Source organism: Apaloderma vittatum, unplaced genomic scaffold (assembly GCF_000703405.1).
Source record: "Apaloderma vittatum isolate BGI_N311 unplaced genomic scaffold, ASM70340v1 scaffold9412, whole genome shotgun sequence".
NCBI lineage: Eukaryota > Metazoa > Chordata > Aves > Trogoniformes > Trogonidae > Apaloderma > Apaloderma vittatum.
The window spans coordinates 75,019-93,213 of record NW_009704147.1 but is presented as its reverse complement, the minus strand read 5'-3'; the positions used below and the strand labels follow the sequence as shown (position 1 = coordinate 93,213).

General features: G+C 42.8%; 1 protein-coding gene across 1 annotated transcript in view; it reads left to right on the top strand.

Annotated features, from left to right (window-relative positions):
- The first annotated feature begins 354 nt into the window (after positions 1 to 354).
- ARHGAP22 (Rho GTPase activating protein 22) overlaps positions 355 to 18,195 on the top strand; it is a 37,461-nt gene continuing 19,620 nt past the window's right edge. The window contains exon 1 of the mRNA XM_009864920.1: positions 355 to 499. Coding sequence (XP_009863222.1) covers positions 424 to 499 — 76 coding nt within the window. The 5' untranslated portion in view covers positions 355 to 423. The remainder of the gene's footprint in view (positions 500 to 18,195) is intronic.

Here is an 18,195-nt window from a genome sequence, read left to right as displayed (position 1 = left end):
TGAATGTCTAAGATTCACTTAGTCCTGCTTTTGGATAATAGTCTCTCGATACCCCAGCACAGATATGTGGAATTGATTTCGTAGTCTTTGTGAGGAGTCTTACAGCATATGTTTTCGCATTGCTTATTGCTGGACAGCAGGTACAAAATCTCAAGGTTTCCACACTGGAAATATTCATTTTACGCTTCTGCTTCGATCTTCTACCAACCTGTGCTTTGTGGGTGCTGCAGCACACGAGTAGGAATTGTGTATAAAACTGTTCAATTAAAATAATCATCTGATCACTTTGACCCAGACTTTTGGTGTTTTTAAACATTTATTGGTCTCTTCTGAACTAGATGCTAAAAGAGATTTATATTCTTTCTTTCAGGTGGTGCGGGGGACCGGGAAAAGATACCTGTCAATCATGAGGCTTTCCTGCTCATGGCTAATTCCCAGAATGAGATGGAAGATTGGGTGAAAGCCATCCGACGGGTTATATGGGCTCCATTTGGTGGAGGTATTGCAAATAGCTCACATGCACATAAATTAAAACATTTGCCTCAAGGTAAAACATATTCTTGTGATACTAGGATACGTGTAACACTGTAAAATCACTGAGATGCCTAGATAAGCTCTTGATTGTCTGAAGTGTTTTGCAGCAAGGAGATTGGTTTGATTTTATTTTAATTTTTTTTTTTTTTGCCAGGGGATGGAAGGGAATAGGAGGAGAGGGCACCTCTAGACCTTATAACTGACTCATAGTCAGAAATAGGTGGTGATAATAAATGTATCACTGTTGTCAGTACTCAGTTTTTTACAGCTAGTTATGAACTATTCTGTGGACCTTTCTTGTCCTTATGGATGTACAGGAGTGTGGCCACTTATCTCCGTTTTCTACCACAAGGGCAGATGCCCATCTTTAACCTCCATACAGCCAGAGACAGCAAAATTTTTCATCTGACTAGTATAGAGCCCTGATGAGAAGACGGTGAGGAATACAGCCTGAGGAAGAACAACAGTCAGACTGAATGAATAGCGGTAAGGTCATAGAGCTGTTGATGATTCCTGTAGTTAAAATGAACAAAAAGTCCACACTCTCAGTGTTGGTACTGTACCACAGTCTTCAGATTCTCAGGTTAGTAGATTAGGTTGGAGGTGTTTTTTCAGTTTCACTGTTGGTACAGGACACTACACTTTGAAGTGACTTGTGTGCCATTGATGGAGATCACTCAAATACCAGTATCGTATGCAGATAGTGATATTGACCTCTTTAGACTGGTACAGATAAAAAAGTGCCACATAAAGGTTAGGTAATACAATTACTTTTGCTGAAATGAAGTTACTAGGGAAAAAAAAAAGCAACCTTGATGCAATTGAGGGAGGCTCAAATACCACAGGATCACTAAGAAGTCAGAAACTTTTATCCTGGATTTTTTTTTTAATCTTTTCAGTGACTCTTATAATTTTGAATCTCTGTGTGGCAGCATTTGGTTTGTCTGGAGGATATACAGTCTCTACCAATGATGTAATTTTTCCTAGGTCCTTCTTACACTTAGCCAAAAGAGTGCACGTACAGAAGACAGCTTGTACCTGATTCTGAGAAGTTGCATGCAATGCTGTTGTGCTGTGGGCAGAACCAGCCCTCTTCACTAATAGAAACTGCTCTATCATGATTTCTCCCCAAATATGTGCATATGCTTGTTTTGCTTTCCTTCTGAAGTCCAGTCCACAGTGAAGGATTCTCTAGACTCTAGTGAGTTCAGTGCAAGTCCCTGCAGTTCCTTCATCAGAACTCTCAGAATCTCAGAGACAGTATTTCTGTGGCCACTTGTAGTGAATCTTACATACTTTACGGCTTTGCTATGTGCAGCAAATAAATACTGTGAGGAAAAACGAGATATTCGGTTATGACAAATGGTACACGTTCTAGCAACAGCCTCCTTATTTAGGGCATGATGTTGTCAGCACTGCTGGTATCTGTGCAAGTTTGGCTTCTTTCTTGGTAGTGTTGATGTTTTGTCAGACTCTTGGAATAGGTACAGAGCAAGCATCTTTTTTTTAAGTATTAAAACGGTAGATCATTACAAATCCTAAGATTTTAAAAACAAAAACATGAGGATGGTGTAAAGGTAGGGATGGATTTCTTTTTATGTTTGTTTCTTTATGGAGCAGTGTTGTCCTAATTAATCAACTCTTCTGCTGTACCTCTAAAGTTTTCTGTAAAGCTACCAGGTAACATTTTGTTCTTCCTTTAAATGAGGCAGATACTCTTATGTTTGATTCCAGGAACTGGGACTTTATGAGATATTAAAAAACATAGAGTATAATTGTGAGAATGTGGGAGCAGGGCAGCACAGGGGGGAATACAGCGGTGAAGGGGGGAATACAGCAGCTGCTGTTTGTTGCTATTTTCATATAGTGCAGATTTGATCTAGTTCCATCAATGTCAGTGTAAAGGCTATTTCAGCTGTTGGTGAGAGCTGGCTTAAGCTCTGTACAAGAGAAGCACTGTTGTTTGCAGGGCTAGAAAGACTTGCAGTTGTGTATTGATGATTTTTCTCTGTCTGTGGATAAAAACTACCCAAGAACATGGGTATATCCTGTGTGGTCAGCCTGGCCTAAGCTCTCTGCCCTAAGATGTATGGGTCTAAAGCTAGCTTGGCTATGCTTGCTTTGTAGTCCAAGCTGCATGAACAGATTCTTATGCTATGATTTCATTGCTCCTCTGAGCTGACTGGAGTGCTAACTGCTGCGAGTAGTGATCTTTTCCCACCTTGCAACCATGTGTTCCTTTCTGCTAATACTAGTGGTTATGCAGCTGTGCAGAATCATAGAATGGCCTAAGCTGGAAGGGACCTTAGAGATCATTTTAATCCAGCCTCCCTGCTGCCAGGGGAGCCACCTGTCGACTAGATCAGGCAACACATGGTGACCAAACAGGAATCGAACCCGCAACCTTAGCGTTGCTAGCACTACGCTCAAATGACTGAGCTAACCAGTCCCCAGTATGAAATGACCTGGCAGGAAAAGAAAGGGGGAGGATTAGTTTGTAGGTGGATTGGCTCCCTGGCCCAGATAACCATGCAGCTTCAGGACTACTAGTTCCAACACAATGAGGCCAGTGGGAAGAGATGATGAGGTGAAGGACAGATGATGAGGTGGAAGGGACATGCTTGTTTATTCTGACTGCAACCCACACATAAATTGGCTCAAAGAAGCCATGGAGCTGTATTCTCAGTCTATTTGCACTTCACAGATTATAGGAACACCAATAACTAGGAAATAGTTAAGATCTTTAAGATATTCAGACTGTTGTTTCCAAATGGTTTTAGCCAGTTTGGGAAAATGGTCAAACCTACTCTTCCTGCATCAAAATCAGAGCAGGGCAATTTCTTTGAGTGAAATCCCAGCTTAGCTCAAATGTGGGAGGACAATAAACATAGCTGTCTCTATGTTTTAACTGAATAATTTGAACTCTGCTTTGCTACTGCCACTAATTTGGGAGCCAAGACTTATCTATCGACACTTTTTAATATATGAAGCTAAAGGAATGGGAGAAGGAATTAAAAAGCAGGCTTCATTATTAATATGTAAATACCCAGCCCTGGCGAATGTTGATATGGTGTGAAAATGAATTACGCCAAGATAAAAGGGGAAGCTTAGCCACACTTTAATCTTTGCTTATGTATTGAAGAAATAGAAATCAAAAAGGTTGAGCGTATCTTCTTACATGTTGATGTGGGCACATGAACTATGTTTAAAGGTGAACAGCAGAGGCTTTTAAAAATAAAACATAAAACTCTCCAAAGCTGTTGAGGATCCCAAATTATTAATAGGAGACACATTCAGGCTTAAAAGCCATATGGAACATGAGCTTTGAAATACACTTCAAATGTGGCCTTAAAATAAAATCTGAGAGTTCCTAAGCCTTTTGAAGACAAGCTGTCTTGTTTATGGAGAAAGTAATTTCTAACAAGTTTCCCTGAGTTTCAGGCTCCTAAATTCTTGAGTCTAGTCCATCTCATTTGGAGCAGAAGGTTTTGTAAACTGAGATTTGAGAGCACTCTACATGTTTTGATGATGTCTTTAAAAATAGAGTTTATAACAGCGATTTAATAAAAGTGTGTTTTGGAGCACATTTGAACAGAGGGTGATTAAAACTGTTCCCTATGGTCCTTTTTACCTCCATGATGAACAAATTTTGTTCTGAGTTTACACTACTGAAAGTTTATGTGGAGTCCTTCTGTGCCCTACAGACATGCTGTTCTGCAGCTGCTCTTTAATGTGAAGTGATTGTAGCAGAGCCATTGTGCTAAATGCAAAGGGTTTGTGGAGTGAGCTTGCCAGTGTCCTCCAAAGGTGGATACATTGAAAGTGGAGAGTGGAGAGGAGGTCATTCCTCACTCTGAACACCTATCGTGCGCCTGTACTTCTAGTCTGAAGAAATACATCTACTTGAAGGAAATCCCTTTCCATCTGCTCATGTCTCGGTTGGCATGCCTTCCTCATTTTTGACCTACAGCAGATGTAAACCATAATATGCTTAGGACTGAATTTTGGATCATGAACCATAAAAGCCAAGTTTTTTGGTGCCTGAGTGAAAGCTAAGCTCTCTCTCACAACTCAGCACAGGACCAGCAGTGCATGGGGACAGAATCATTCCATGTTAATCTTATGTTATACTTGTGTTTGTTTTCTTCTGTTTACATATTCTTTCTTGCCATGAGCAATTCCTTGCTCCTCTGCCAGAAGTGCATGTCACAGCCCCTTTTTTCTCCTTTACTTTGTCCTAATTTCTCCTCCTCATCAGCCCAAGCTTTCATCAGTTCCTTGTGATGGAGGAGAGGTGAAGCGGTTGAAAGGCATGTGCTTCCCTTAGGCAAGCACAGAGAGAGCTTTACCCCATGACAAAATAATTGTGCTGCAAGAGCTTGAGTTGTTTCTCAATTCAGGATGAATAGTTACTTTTTCACCAATGGGCTCTAAAGAAATGTCCACTGAGGAAGCCACTCTGCTATTATTAATACCAGTCCTCTTCTTCATATAGATAAACCATGAGGTGTGAATTCTCTCTTCTTCTGCCAGCAAAACAGCGCAGAGAATGTGTTTGCTGGCAACCAGGGCCCTGTGCAGATGTCTTGCATTAGGAGAGAGCTGCACACTGAGGGACAAGTCCCTGAGGTGTAATTTAATACCTGGTTCAGTGTCAGTATGGGTAATGGAAGAATAGTCCTACAGAGACCTAATTAGGAATCTTTTTTTAGATGAGTAACTGTCTTTCAGGTAATATCTGCATGAAAGCAAAACATGACTGTTTTGAAGGGTCAGATATTGGTGTTAGATGCATGTCCGCCAGGATCCCAGACTGTTTAGGAGCTAGGATATAATGTTGTCTTGTGAGTCTGAATTTAATTTCTCTATCTGTAAGATGAGTATTTTCCAGCAAGAGCATCATAAGAATAAAATTGTATCAGTGATTTTGACATTCTAATGTACCATAGTAATGAAGAAGAGGGAGATGGCTTCTGTTATATGCCCAGTTTGAAGACAGAGGAGGTTTCTGCTCCCTGTTTGGCTAGTGGGCTCTTACAGAGTGACAGTCTCAAGTAGGATTCCTGGCTGGGCCAAAAGGTGGCCCTTTGCTAGGTGACAGGGTCAGCTTCCCTTGTGCAGGCTTCCACAGGTGTGTGTGGAGTCATGCTGGGTGTTTGTTGTGCCTGGTATGTGCCATTATCTATGCAAAGAGACAGCTGGCGCCTGGTGCAGCTTATCAATGTTTGCTCTTCAGTGTTTTCATGCTGGGAGATGAGCCCAACCAAGGGAAGAGGAAGATGATGGGGGTTATGAGTTCAGATATCTGCCCAGGACAGGGGAGGCATGAATTATCTACGAGAAAGCGCTGGTTTGCACTTACTGCAGGCAATGGTATCATAAGCAAAGAGTACACCTGTGGATATAGAGAGACAGAGTAGAACTAAAGTAAGTTGGGAGTGGATCTTGCTGCTGAAACTGCTTACAACATGGTTGGTGCATCGAATGGTTGTGCTGTTATTCATAGGGGCCTTAACAAGCTGGGAAAATGAGTGGACAGGAACCCCACAAAGCTTACTAGAGTAACGTGAAGTCCTGCACCTGGAGATGAATAAACTTAAGCAACAGTTCATGGTGGGAGCTGACCGTCTGAAAAGTGGCTTTGCTGAGAAGCACCTGCAATGCTATTGGACAACAAATTGAATATGAGCCAGCAATGCACCCTTGTGGCAAGGAATGCCAGCAAATTACAGGGCTGCATTAGGAAAAGCATTACGAGCAGGTTGAGGGAGGTGAGCCTTCCTCTCAGCACTAGTAAGACCACATCTGGAGTGCTTTATCCAATTCTGGACTCCCCAGGTCAAGAAGGACGTGGGCTTGCTGGAGTGTCCAGTGAAAGGCCACTAAGATGATGCAAGGATAGCAGCAACTGAAATACTAAGAGAAGCTGAGAAGGCTGGGATTGTGTAGCCTAGAGGAGAGAGGGGTCAGGGTGGATATTATTGATGTGTATAAATTCTTGATGGAAGGGTGTAAAACTAAAAGCTAAGCTAAAGTATGTCAAGGGTAAAAGGTGTTCCTTACTGATTTTTGAAGGTCCCACCTTAAGAAGCCAGATGGCTGCTCCACTTCTACATAAAATTCATAGTTTTCAGATCTCTCTAGTTCACTCCTTGAATATATTTAAAGCTACTGGCTAAAGGCTTTAAGCGATATTCAGTACTAGTGCTCAAGCTTATCTGGACTCTGAGTGTAGACCATGCAGTAGCCTGGGCATTGCAGAGCAGAAACGGGTGTTCTCAGAGTACTTTGTCAGGGCTTGTCAGAAGAGCTAGTTCCCCTGCTACTGCTTTCAAAAACCCGAGGCAGCAGCACGAGTTCTGGACTGCGATGCTATATCTCCACCTGTCATTAACCAGCTTACTTCCAGTGCCTTCTGAAGGATGATGCAGTTTGCCATCAGGTGGAAGAATCTGTAATGCTATGTTAGTGTGAACAGTCATAGGCACCAAAGAGAAGGTATCCACAGCTGGGGAATGACAGGCAGCTGAGTAAGAACCCTTCTCAGTGCCTTGGCTCAACCAAACAGCAGAGAGAGAAACATGACAAATAGAAATGACTTCTGTTACATTTGCAAGTGAGCAAAGTAAAGCTTTTCATTGGATTTGCTTGGTGAAATGTCTTTTGGTTGGGAAATGCGGATTTGATAAAATGAAATGTCACATGGGAATGTTTCTGTTTGGGTGAAACTTGTGCTAGGAAGTGTTTTTCAAGCTATGGCAGAATTCTTAATACACTTAGTACTCTTCCATAAATTGGTCTTGTGCTCCAGAGGTTATATAAGCAATTAAGATGTAAAATCTGTCCAGCTAAAGGCCTTTCTTGAACAAAATGACCTTCAAAAGGGTCTTGGAAAAGAGAAGATTACAGGAAGGTCTCATGGATAAAATTACAAATATAAAGAAGATTTGAATAGTGTACAGTCATGAGATTTGAACCAAGAAAAAATGTATTTCATGTAGTACACGATTAAATTATGAAACTCATTATTACAAGATGTGGAAACAAAAGTAATAAACAGGTTTCAAATAGAATCAGTTGAGTTCATTGGACTTTAAGTCCACCTGGGCTATCAAAGAAAAAGTTCTGGAAGGGGTCATAAACTTCATACTCCTTGTGTTGCTACAGGAAATCCAGCTTTAGATAAAATATGGTGAGGCTTGTGTTTGCTTTGATAGAGCTATTTTCCTCCTCTCTTCAGCTGCTAAGTGCTGTGGAGAGGTGATGGTGTCTGTGCATTTGTCACATTGTCGGTGGCTACTGCCTGTACCACATAGTCTGACCAGTACCACCTTCTACGCTGCATGGCATTACTTTCCGGTAATCCTTAGATTCATTGAAAGCTGACAGTCTTCAAAAATCTGGTGGTTCTTAGTGCACATCCTGGCAGTGTATGATTAATGGGACAAACATGTTCCTGTGGTGTTTCTCAGCTTGCAGGCAAGTATTTTAATTTCTCTGTATTAGTCCTTTGATAAGTGTTATGAGGATATGTGCTTACTGAAGGGGAATGGTAGCCTGCTCCTTGCAAGTTGCAATTTTAACCATTTAGGAGCTGTGAATGAAGAAATTCAGCCTGTCTCTCTTTTCCTATTTCCTTTCTAAAGGTTACCTTTATACCTCCCACAGTCATTCCTTTTTTTCTTCTCCGTTGTCATATAATTGGTCTTGCAATTTCTTTTCCCTACCTTCTGAATTGCAGCCCTTGGCCTCTTCTAGAAGTGTTCCTTTTTTTTATGGAAGAGATACTGAAATGTTTTATCCACGTTACAGATTGGAGCTAAATGCTATCCTTTCCCCAAGAACAGCCAGTCAGGTTCAGCTGTTGCTAGAACTTAGACAATGACCTAATATTTGGATGGTGACAGTTTAAGTTATGCTTTATATTGACTGAGGATTTTAAGTGGATAGTGGATAGCTAACAGATTTTCATCACTGATTGAATTTGGGGAAGCAGCAAGGTGAAACCATACACGATTTACTCAGTAATGAGTTTTACAATTGCAGGTTACAGATTGACAGAGATATTTATGGTGAAGTTTGATTTCGATAAGTGCCCATATGTTCCATGTTGAGATCCTGCCTGCTTCTCAGTGACTGATAGTGCTTAGCTTATCAGCCTCTCAGGCTTGGGATATGGGTAGGCTTGAGGACATAAGTTTGTTTGATTTCTGAATGGATAAAAGGGGCTGGTCTTCTAAATTTTGGTTGTGAATTTACATCACTGGCCTTGCCAGGTTCCAGTATGGCCAGAAATCCTGGTGCCTCATTTCATTCTGTACTAGAGTCAAGGATCAGCAACAGTTTTCGGATTTTGTGATCCTAGCATTTGAACCATAGCTGGAATTCTCATCCTTCTCTAGTGATAAGACACTGGTGGCAGCAATTACACCATGTCACAACTATTTTTTACTTACTAACACCCAGATATTTTTTTAAAAAGCTTCTGTGCAGTGGGAGCATCAATGTGCAGCACACTTGAAAGAGAAGATCTGCTGTTCAGATGCTTTCTACAGACATAGCTCCAGTGAAGTCTATGGAAGCTATCTATGAAATGTAGACAGGCATATGCAAGAGTCAGTAAATAAAAAGTTCTGCAAAAGGTGTTCTTACGTTGTGGGGAGAAAGAAGTTTTACAGGGCACATTAGTCTGAATCACTGCTTGCTAAAAGGCATTTTTTGTTACTCTTGATGTTTTGTTCTATAAATGCTTCTTGCCTTTGTTTAGAGAGAAATAGACCAGTAAACACACGGGTTTGGCTCTGGATTCAGAATGCTGTGGTTAAGGGATGTTTAGGTCTGTTTATCATCTTTTCTCTGTGAGCAAACAGTTACAACCTCAATTTAGAATAGAAACTGGTCAGAGTCCATGGCAGGGTAATTTAGAGTACTGCTCAGTCAGTTCCTTTCCTGACATATTTTAGAGACAGAAAGGTGCTTCATACAAGTTAGGCAGAATCTACTGTGATAGAAATATGAACATAGCTATTTGCTAACCTTTTAACCCAGGGTGAACTGGTTTATCAGTCTGCAAGCAGAAGTCTGCTTATTTTCAAAAGATTTCATTTTACCAGTAAAGTTTGAGACACCAGCCCAGAGCAGGGGAGGGGGTGTGGGGACACTAGTTTGTTCAGAGGAGAATCTGTCCAAAGTGTTTGGAGAGGGAGGAAACTGGAAAGAAACTTTTCTGTGCGGGAGACATACTGTTCCAGTCTTTCCTGCTGCGTTCAGCTCGGTGACCAACCACCTGTAGCCGTTTCACTGCCAGCTTTCAACAGTTACAAGAAGAAGTCCAAGCACCTACATTTGCCTGGGTTATAAAATGAGTCTGCGCAAGGCTTTCAATTAACTTGAAAATTAGGGAACTTTGGCTCTGATTCTAACTTTGATATCAGGCTCTTTCTGTACAAAGACAAAGAAATTTCCTAGATCTGAGCTCCCTCAGACAGGTCTGCTTGAGTATACCTGTATGTTAGCTAATAATCTGGGTAAGCCAGTATCTAAAAATACCCACACCCTATGGGCACTTGCTAGAGCTGTGCACGCCAACAAGTTTGCTCACAATCAAAGATGAGGAGGAATATTTTCTGAGTTCATGCAGGTTCACTATTCCTGTCTGTTGCAACCAGATTCAAGACTGAATTTGACCCGAGTTAGATGCCAAGACAGAGACATGCTTGGATTTTCAGAGGCTGTGTGAGCTGTAGTGAACTTCCCAGCCAGTCTCAAGGCTTGTAATGACGTGTCCAGGCAGGATGCTTTCTCCCTGTTCTGGTACCTGCAGCAGAACAATTGGGGTGGTGCTAGCTCAAGAGAGTGTTACTAGGATTCTCTCCGTACAGTGGCACCAGGAAAGAAAATACCTACAGCTCCCCAGCAGCAAGTTCCTGTGAGATTTACTAGCAAAACACTTTTAGAAACCTAAGTTCTTCTTTAGAAAATAAGAGCCACCCAGTGGTAAACGTCTTTACATCTAAACAAATTTACACCAATGGGAAAAGATAGACTTCAATCTCCATTACCCCTTTTCTCCTTGACACATGTGTATGGGGAGATGTCCAGGCGAAAATTTTGGTAGTAGTTTATATGCAGTATAGCCAGCTCTCTGGATTTTATTGCTATTCTTGCAGTATCAAGTATACTCCTGGAGACTGCAGCCCCTGCAATCCAGTGATTATGTGTGAATCTTGGATTTCGTTTTTGAGACATATAGTTAACGGAGAAAGCAGAATTCAAGTATGACCTGGAAATTTAAAACACAGAAGACAAATTAAATGTATAGAGATTTTTTTTATTCTAGTCTCATCATAGTCTGTAGTCCAAGTCATTATTTTTAACACAGTGGTTTGAGTTGGAAGGTACCTTAAAGATCACGTAGTTCCAAACCCCCTGCCGTGGGCAGGGACACCTCCCACTAGATCAGGTTGCTCAAAGCCTCATCCAGCCTGGTCTTGAACACTTCCAGGGATGAGACATCCACAGCTTCTCTGGGGAACCTCTTCCAGTGTTTCACCAGCCTCATAGTAGAGAACTTTTTCCTAATGTCTAATCTACATCTACCCTGCTGTAATTTAAAAGCATTGCCCCTTGTCCTGTCACCACATGCCCTTGTATAAAGTCCCTGCACAGCTTTCCTGTAGCCTCCTTCAGGTACTGGAAGGCTGCTGTAAGGTGTCTCTGGAGCCTTCTCTTCTCCAGGCTGAATAGCCTCAACCATCTCAGCCTGTCCTCGTAGGAGAGGTGCTCCAGCCCTTTGATCATGTTTGTGACCCTCTGGATGCTCTCCAACAGGTCCCTCTCCTTCTATGGTCCAGATATGCAGTACAATGTTGCTTTCTTCTCACGGGGCACCTATAGCTGCAGAGTTATGTGCAGGGAATGACACTGAAGAAGCTGCCATTTTCTGCTTTCATTGTGATGCTCGTGCGAGCAACCGTGTGCTCCAGCTTTTTTCTCTCACCAGAGAGCTGTGTTTGCTCTTCTTCTGGAGATGAGTTTACATCATCTTCATCATCTCTTGTACAACTCACAGTATTATAAGCTATATTGAAGTCTAATTATGCTTTGAGTCATGCCGTGTCCTTGGCCACAGAAAGACTGTGAATTTCACAGGTTAATTATACTTTGGCTATGAAAACACCCATGTTAAACAAAATTACTTTCTTTTTCATTGCATACCTCCTTGTTCTTGTATTTTGAGAGATGGAAGACAGAAATGGATAAGTGAATGGAAGAATAAAAGTCTGTATTTCCTATCTCCTGGGCTCCCCTCCCAAACAGAGTCCCAGGCTCCATGATGTTATTAGCAGATGTGACACATTTTGAGGCATTTTTCCAGGGAATAGTGCCAAAAATCTTGATGGTGTCTCAGACATTCAGAAGAGGATTGGTCCTGCTAACCAGTGCAGGGTTTCCCCAACTTGCAGCCTGCTGTGTTCACCACAAGGGAAGAGAGCATAGTAAAAGAGTGAAGAATACCCAGGATCTCATTTGTAACTTTAATTTATGATTCTCCATCACTTTCTAAATATTCTTTATTGGTCTTCAAATACTGTCTAGTGTGTTGTCTGGTGTCTAATTGTGCAATACCCTGCTACTCAAGGTATACCCTGAACAGCTAAGGAATACCTTACTACTTTGCCATTCGAGTACTGGAGCTTTTGGTCCTGGTACTGCCATCACCTGTAATGAGAGTCATATATTCAGGAGCTTTTGGTCAAAACAGAAATGTAGAAACAGAATTTGAAAACAAGTTTTCCCAAGTTGTAGAACAATGTCTCGGTGACTGGAACTTGACTAATTGGTCAGTAACCTCTTTGACATGTGTGTTCAAACTGAGCCACAGTGTAAAAAACTATAAGTAAGAAAGTGGTGAACCACTGAGTTCTGATGAGTGTGGTCTATACAGTGACCAGATATGTGATATTTTAATAACAGAAGCAGATGAGGAGCTGCAGGCAGGGATAACTTTTTTTTTTTCCCCCTGCAGATGAAGTTATCCAAACTCAATAAAGTTCCCCAGAAGCTTAGTGCAAAGGTTGTGGATGGTGATTGCTGAAGATCTGCAGTCACATGAGTGCATTTTGTAAATGGGATAGAGGTCTGACCTCTGTATTTACATTGTGTGATAAGTGTTTTTCTTAAGAGAGCAAAAGCTGAGGTGTTGAATGTTTTCTTGCAAGTAAGTCCTGGGGATTGGTTCATATGTAAGGAAGTTGTAGTTCTTTCATCTAGCAGTTATTCAGCTGAGGTATTCATCATCAAACAACTTCACTGTAAAGGGCTAAAGCAGAGGCTGTAAAAATGAAAATGCTGCACAAGTCAGAGACTGTACCTTTTCCTGAGCTGTGTAAAATTTTGCAACATGTCCCAGAGCTGTGGAGATACAAAGGCTAAGATAGGGGGATGTTCCCCTCCAAAATGAGGTTTCTGCTTCTGGTACTTTGCAAGCAGATCAGGGGCCAGACCAGGGCACCAGGTTGCCTGCAGCACAACCAACATTGCCTGTATCAGGAAGGGATCCAGAGTTCGGCATGCAGACAGCAACTGTTGCTCAGCTTTTCCAGCTATCTAGAATAGATCTGACAAGCAATTAGAGCATGAATATATTACAGAGCCGATGGGGGATGCCTTTGTTAAAACTTGTGACCCATACTTAGCTGCTGTTTACATTGGCAGCAGCTTCGAGGGTGGGCAAGCCCCTCCCTGCCTGTCTTTCTCCTCTCGCCTTCCCTGTGCGGAGGGAGCCGGGGAGCTCTGCATCTCATTGGATATTTCAAATGCTTTCTGCACAAGTCATAATTAATGCCGAGTTGTGGAGCTCAGACCAGATGTGCTGCCGAGATTATCTCCCAGGGCAGATCGGCTGCTCTCCGCTCCGTAGCGCTGGGTGAATGGAAAGCTGCCAGTGCTGGGACTCAGAATGTGTCTGATGCCTGAAGTCAGGACTTTCTTTCTCTGCCGCTCCTGCTGTCTGACACTGCCTGGTTTCTGCTTGAAGCTCAGCGCCTGTCATGTAGCGGAGTGCTGCACAAGAACGAGAGGTATGAGATGATTTTCCAGAGTTTAGATTTGTTATGGTTTTCTTTTCCTAGAGGAAAAGCAGATACTTGAGCTTAGCCTCAGACAGAAGCTAAGAATCTAAAAAAAGCAGCTGGCTTTACGAAGGGGGAAGGAGTGGGTAGGACACAGTCCGTGGTCAAAAATACTGCTGGATGCCAAGCTAGCATTTGAAGATAGTTCTGGGGAGGTGTGTTTCTGTTTGCTTTTACATAGAATATTTAAATGGATGGATGTGGATGAAAGCAATCGGCTCCTGGTATGTGGAAGTTACTCTTTGTGGGAATGGGTTCAGAAGACACCAAGTTCTACCACAGACCCATTTGTGTGACCTCGGGCAAGTTACTTCATTGGTTTCTCTTGATTCCTAATTATTTGTTACTTCCTGTCCTTTCTCTGTTGTTTTGTGCTTTATCTGGCTGGATTTTTTAGTTGTAAGGGACTATCTTCCTTAGGCTTGCACAGCTCCTTACGTGGAACTCCTTTTTCAACTGCTGCTGCAGTAACTCACATAGCATGTGCTTGGGTGGGCCAGGGGAGGGGAAACAAAAGTTACAGGTTTGTGTGTGTTTTGTGCTGTGGAAGCATATGCATTTCTGAATGTCTGCCCATGATTTTTTCTCAGTGCTTTCATGTATGAGAGGGACAGATAAGTAGGAGCCTAAGCATGAATGTGGGAAGGTAAAAGCAGATGCTCACCTGTGCAGGTGAGCACGTACACAATCTTTACATCCGTAAACCGCCTGTGAGGCACCACATGCGTGCACGGGTGTATGTACTGCTGTATAGCAGCATCCAGGTGTGTGCCTGATTATCTTCCCACACATCTTTTAACATGTGTGTACTAAGCTATACATACAGCTGACGTAGGTGTGTCTGGACTTTTCCCGCTTTAAGCTCATACAGAGTCCTCAGTCCTCTTCATAAAGAAAATATACTCAAGAACTGACTATATTATCTCTGTCTTTATTTTGGTTGAAATCAGAGCTCTGATGAGGAAAAATGAAGCAGGAAGCATATATTTTCCTGCCCATTGCATGTCTGGACAGCATAGCTGAATGTATAGGCTTTGTATGCCTGGAGCTGGTGGGTGAGCTATTCAGCCCAGGACAGAGAGCTTGTCTGTGTCTTAGCACATCATTTCTGGCTTGCCTTTTCCACAAAGAGCCACCTAAATCTTTAAAGAACCAAGGCAGCTGTGGGAGTAGAGGAAAGAAATTCTGTAGCTCTGGTAGCCTATTTTTCAGTATCTCTTGAATCTCTCTGAGATTAAGGATGTGGTCGAAGGCACGCTGGAGTGGTTTGATTTTTTTTTTTCTTTTTCTTTTTTTTTTTTGCTTTGAAACCAAACAAAAGGGCCCAGCTATAGATAAGGGTATGACAGGGAAAGTTAACCCTTGGGTTGCTAGTAGATTTTGGCTTTATTTCCAGCTTAAGTCTGTCTGGGAGTGTGACTGCATGGCACTGGCTCCCCTTTTTCTGAATGAAGAGAAAGACCTTAATGTCTTCCAGCAGGATCATCAAATGGAGTGAAGTGCTGCCAAGTTCAGTCTGAGCTGCAGGCCCCAGTGATTAAAAACAGACCTATGCCTTGAGGAGCCAGCAGATGAGGCTGTGTGTGACTGGCTCCATAGTAGCTTTTCCTTGCAAGGCAGGGAAGTCCCTGTCCAGCCCGGTGATGCTGTCATATCCTGATAATTTCAGAAATATTTTACTGCATCAATTTTACAAACCTTTCTGAGACTTAGCTGAAACAAGGTGAGCTTTACAGAGCTAGAAGGACACCACCTCCTCAGTCTTGTTTAGCCCTAGGATACTGAAAGGGATGCATGTGTTACATCTCTTGTAAGTGCAGCTAGGAGAGCCCTAGTGGTAATTTTCCTGAGGGTAGATTTCATCATGGCTGCTCAGCAGATGCCCAGATGAAAGATTTCTGCAAGCCCAGAACTGTCAGCAGCTTTAACTTGCCTTCAACAGTCCCTTTCCAGCCCCACTCCAAAGATAGCTCTTAACTTGCTCCTTCTCTGAACCCTAACACTAATTTCCTTTTCTAAGCCATGGACAAGCTCTGCAGCCACTGGACAAATGGTTTTTCCAAGGCCAACTTCCCAGCCTCACTAACTGCAGCTCTGCATTTTCTCTCTCTAAACCCGAACTCTAACGCTCTTACTGCCAAAAGACTTGGCTTGGGAGCAATCTTCCTAGCAGTGGCTAGGGATGGTCTTTGTCTATGTCAGAAAAAAGCCAAACAAACAAAACCAACCCAAACAGCAAAAAAAATTAGGGTTAGGATAGAAAGAAAGAAAAAGAATGGAGGGGCAGTGTTATGGGGCTTGCAAAGAGAAAGTTGCCACCAGACTTTGCTTGGGCAAATTATTTTGTCTGTGCAATGTTTGATGACCCTTTCTAGTGCATTCCTGGAAAATCAGGGTTCAGGTTTGAGGGGAAGAGAAAATATTTATCTCCAATTGGATTTGAGCTGGAGTGGGGCTGCCAGACCAGGGTGGAAGACAGCGAAGAGAGCTGGGATAGGAGAAGTCATGCCAGCAATGGCTTCGGGGTCTTTTCTTCCCCTCTTCAAAAAGTGACCTGTGAAGGCTGCATGATCTCACCTGCACAGCCCTTTGGTATACGCTGTCACACAAGAAGAAACCCACATTTTTGCCAGCTCCTTTCACTTATCCTACGATAGGTAGATCAGCTTCATCCTTGATCATGTCAGTGTTGGTTTCATGGTGATTTTTTCTTGTTGTCAATTTGAAAAGGTGTGAAGGGAGTTGAGCAGTGTTGCAGTGGAATGATATTGCTGTGCCTTTGTTTCCTCCAAAGGTGGCTGCTTTGATCCGGGAGAAAAAGGTGTTACCAACCTCCCTGCCTGAGAAGGGGGAAAGACAGGGTCTCCAGCCTCTGCTTCTGCAGCAGACGCTCACAGTAATGTTAATACTATGCTTGCAAAATGTCCATTTGCTGCTCCTTCTGAATCTCAAAGCAGGTCACCCTTTTAGCCCTATCTGTTATCTGAGCATCACACTCCTTAACCTCTGCCAGTGGCCACTGGCGGCAGCCAGCCTGGTACCCAGAAGCCACTGGTGGGCTGATTTTACCTACAGAAAGCTACTTCTGTTGTGATTCAAGTTGACTGGGAAGGCAAGGACCGATGTTGCCTGAAATGTGTCAGAGCCTGTTGCTGACCACAGACCAGCCAAGGCTAGAGAAAAATAGACAGAGCTTCACACTGCAAGTGGCGGTTATGCCTGCAGTTGTTCTGTGTGTGCTTGCATATGTATGTGTGTCTGACCTTGCTTTCGTCCTTGCTCTGAGTTAAATCTAGAACACTGGACCATGAGCTTCTGGAAAAATATTACCTCTGTGCTCTGTACCAGCGGAATGGTCTGCATTTAGCTCTTTTCCAGAGACTTCTCTAGACAGGCCCTTTGGGAGACAGGGCTGTGGTGCAACAAGTAGAGATTTCAGAAAATAGGGCTCCTCTCCTGTTACTGCCCTGACATCTGCCACAGGCTGACCTCAGTACACCTGGATACATCTAGGGGAGTGAATACTATGTATCATTTTAAGGAAATAAACGGGTTTGGCGGGAGGAAGCGTGGCTCGGAGATCAAGGACAGAATGCAGAGGTTTTTGTCTCTAAAGTACACAGCTTGAAGTCTGACCCAAGCTTGCTGTATCTAATGTAGAAGGACTGTAGTTTGCACCAGCCCGTGGCCCAGGATCGAATAGTCAGGGCAAAGGAGGGGGAGAAATATTCTCTAGGGGAATAGCATGAGGGTGGTTAGACAGGACTTGTAATCCTGCTCAGCTTCTCACAGCTGCCCTAGGGGCCTGCACTGTAACTTGCAACACTTGTTTCCTGGATAGTTCCTACGTGCTATGACGTTGGGAGTTACTCCACCATGAGCAGGATCAGTAGAGAGGTTTAGAGGTGAACAGGGCATGAAGACTTGGCTTTTTCAACTATGATCTGGATTCGGAAGTTTTCTAAGAAACTGGGCTGAAAAGGTTGTTCTTTCATGTCTGCCCAGCCTGTGTAAGTGTCCTGGAAACCCTTGGACAGTGCTGAGCCCTACATACCAAGGTCCTGCTGTGTCATGACAGCAGGGATTACATGATGACGCTACAAAGCAACTATAGCAAAAGCAGGAAGATATTCCCTGTCCTAGAATGTGACTTCAGAGACACTTTCTCAATGAAAATTCAAATAGATTAGAAGCTAGAACTTGTAAAACCTTTACTCTGCAAGAAAACCAATATTTACAGTGATAAAGATAAGTCACTCCCATGCTCCAGGGCATGCTCTCCTGCCAGGATAAGGAGGGAATTTCCTTGGAGACTCTTCATGGCCCTCCAGCTCTGATACTGTAATGCAGTTATGTAGGCTGGGCTGTAAGGAAGGTTTCTGTATTTTGCTGCATAACAAATTAGCAGGGAAAAGAAATTGGACTTCAGGATCATTCTTGCATGTTTCCTTTAGGGAGTTGAAACTGGTAGGTTTGTTTCATTGAGGGGTCAGCAGGGTTGGACTGAATATAGAAAGCAAGTATGGTT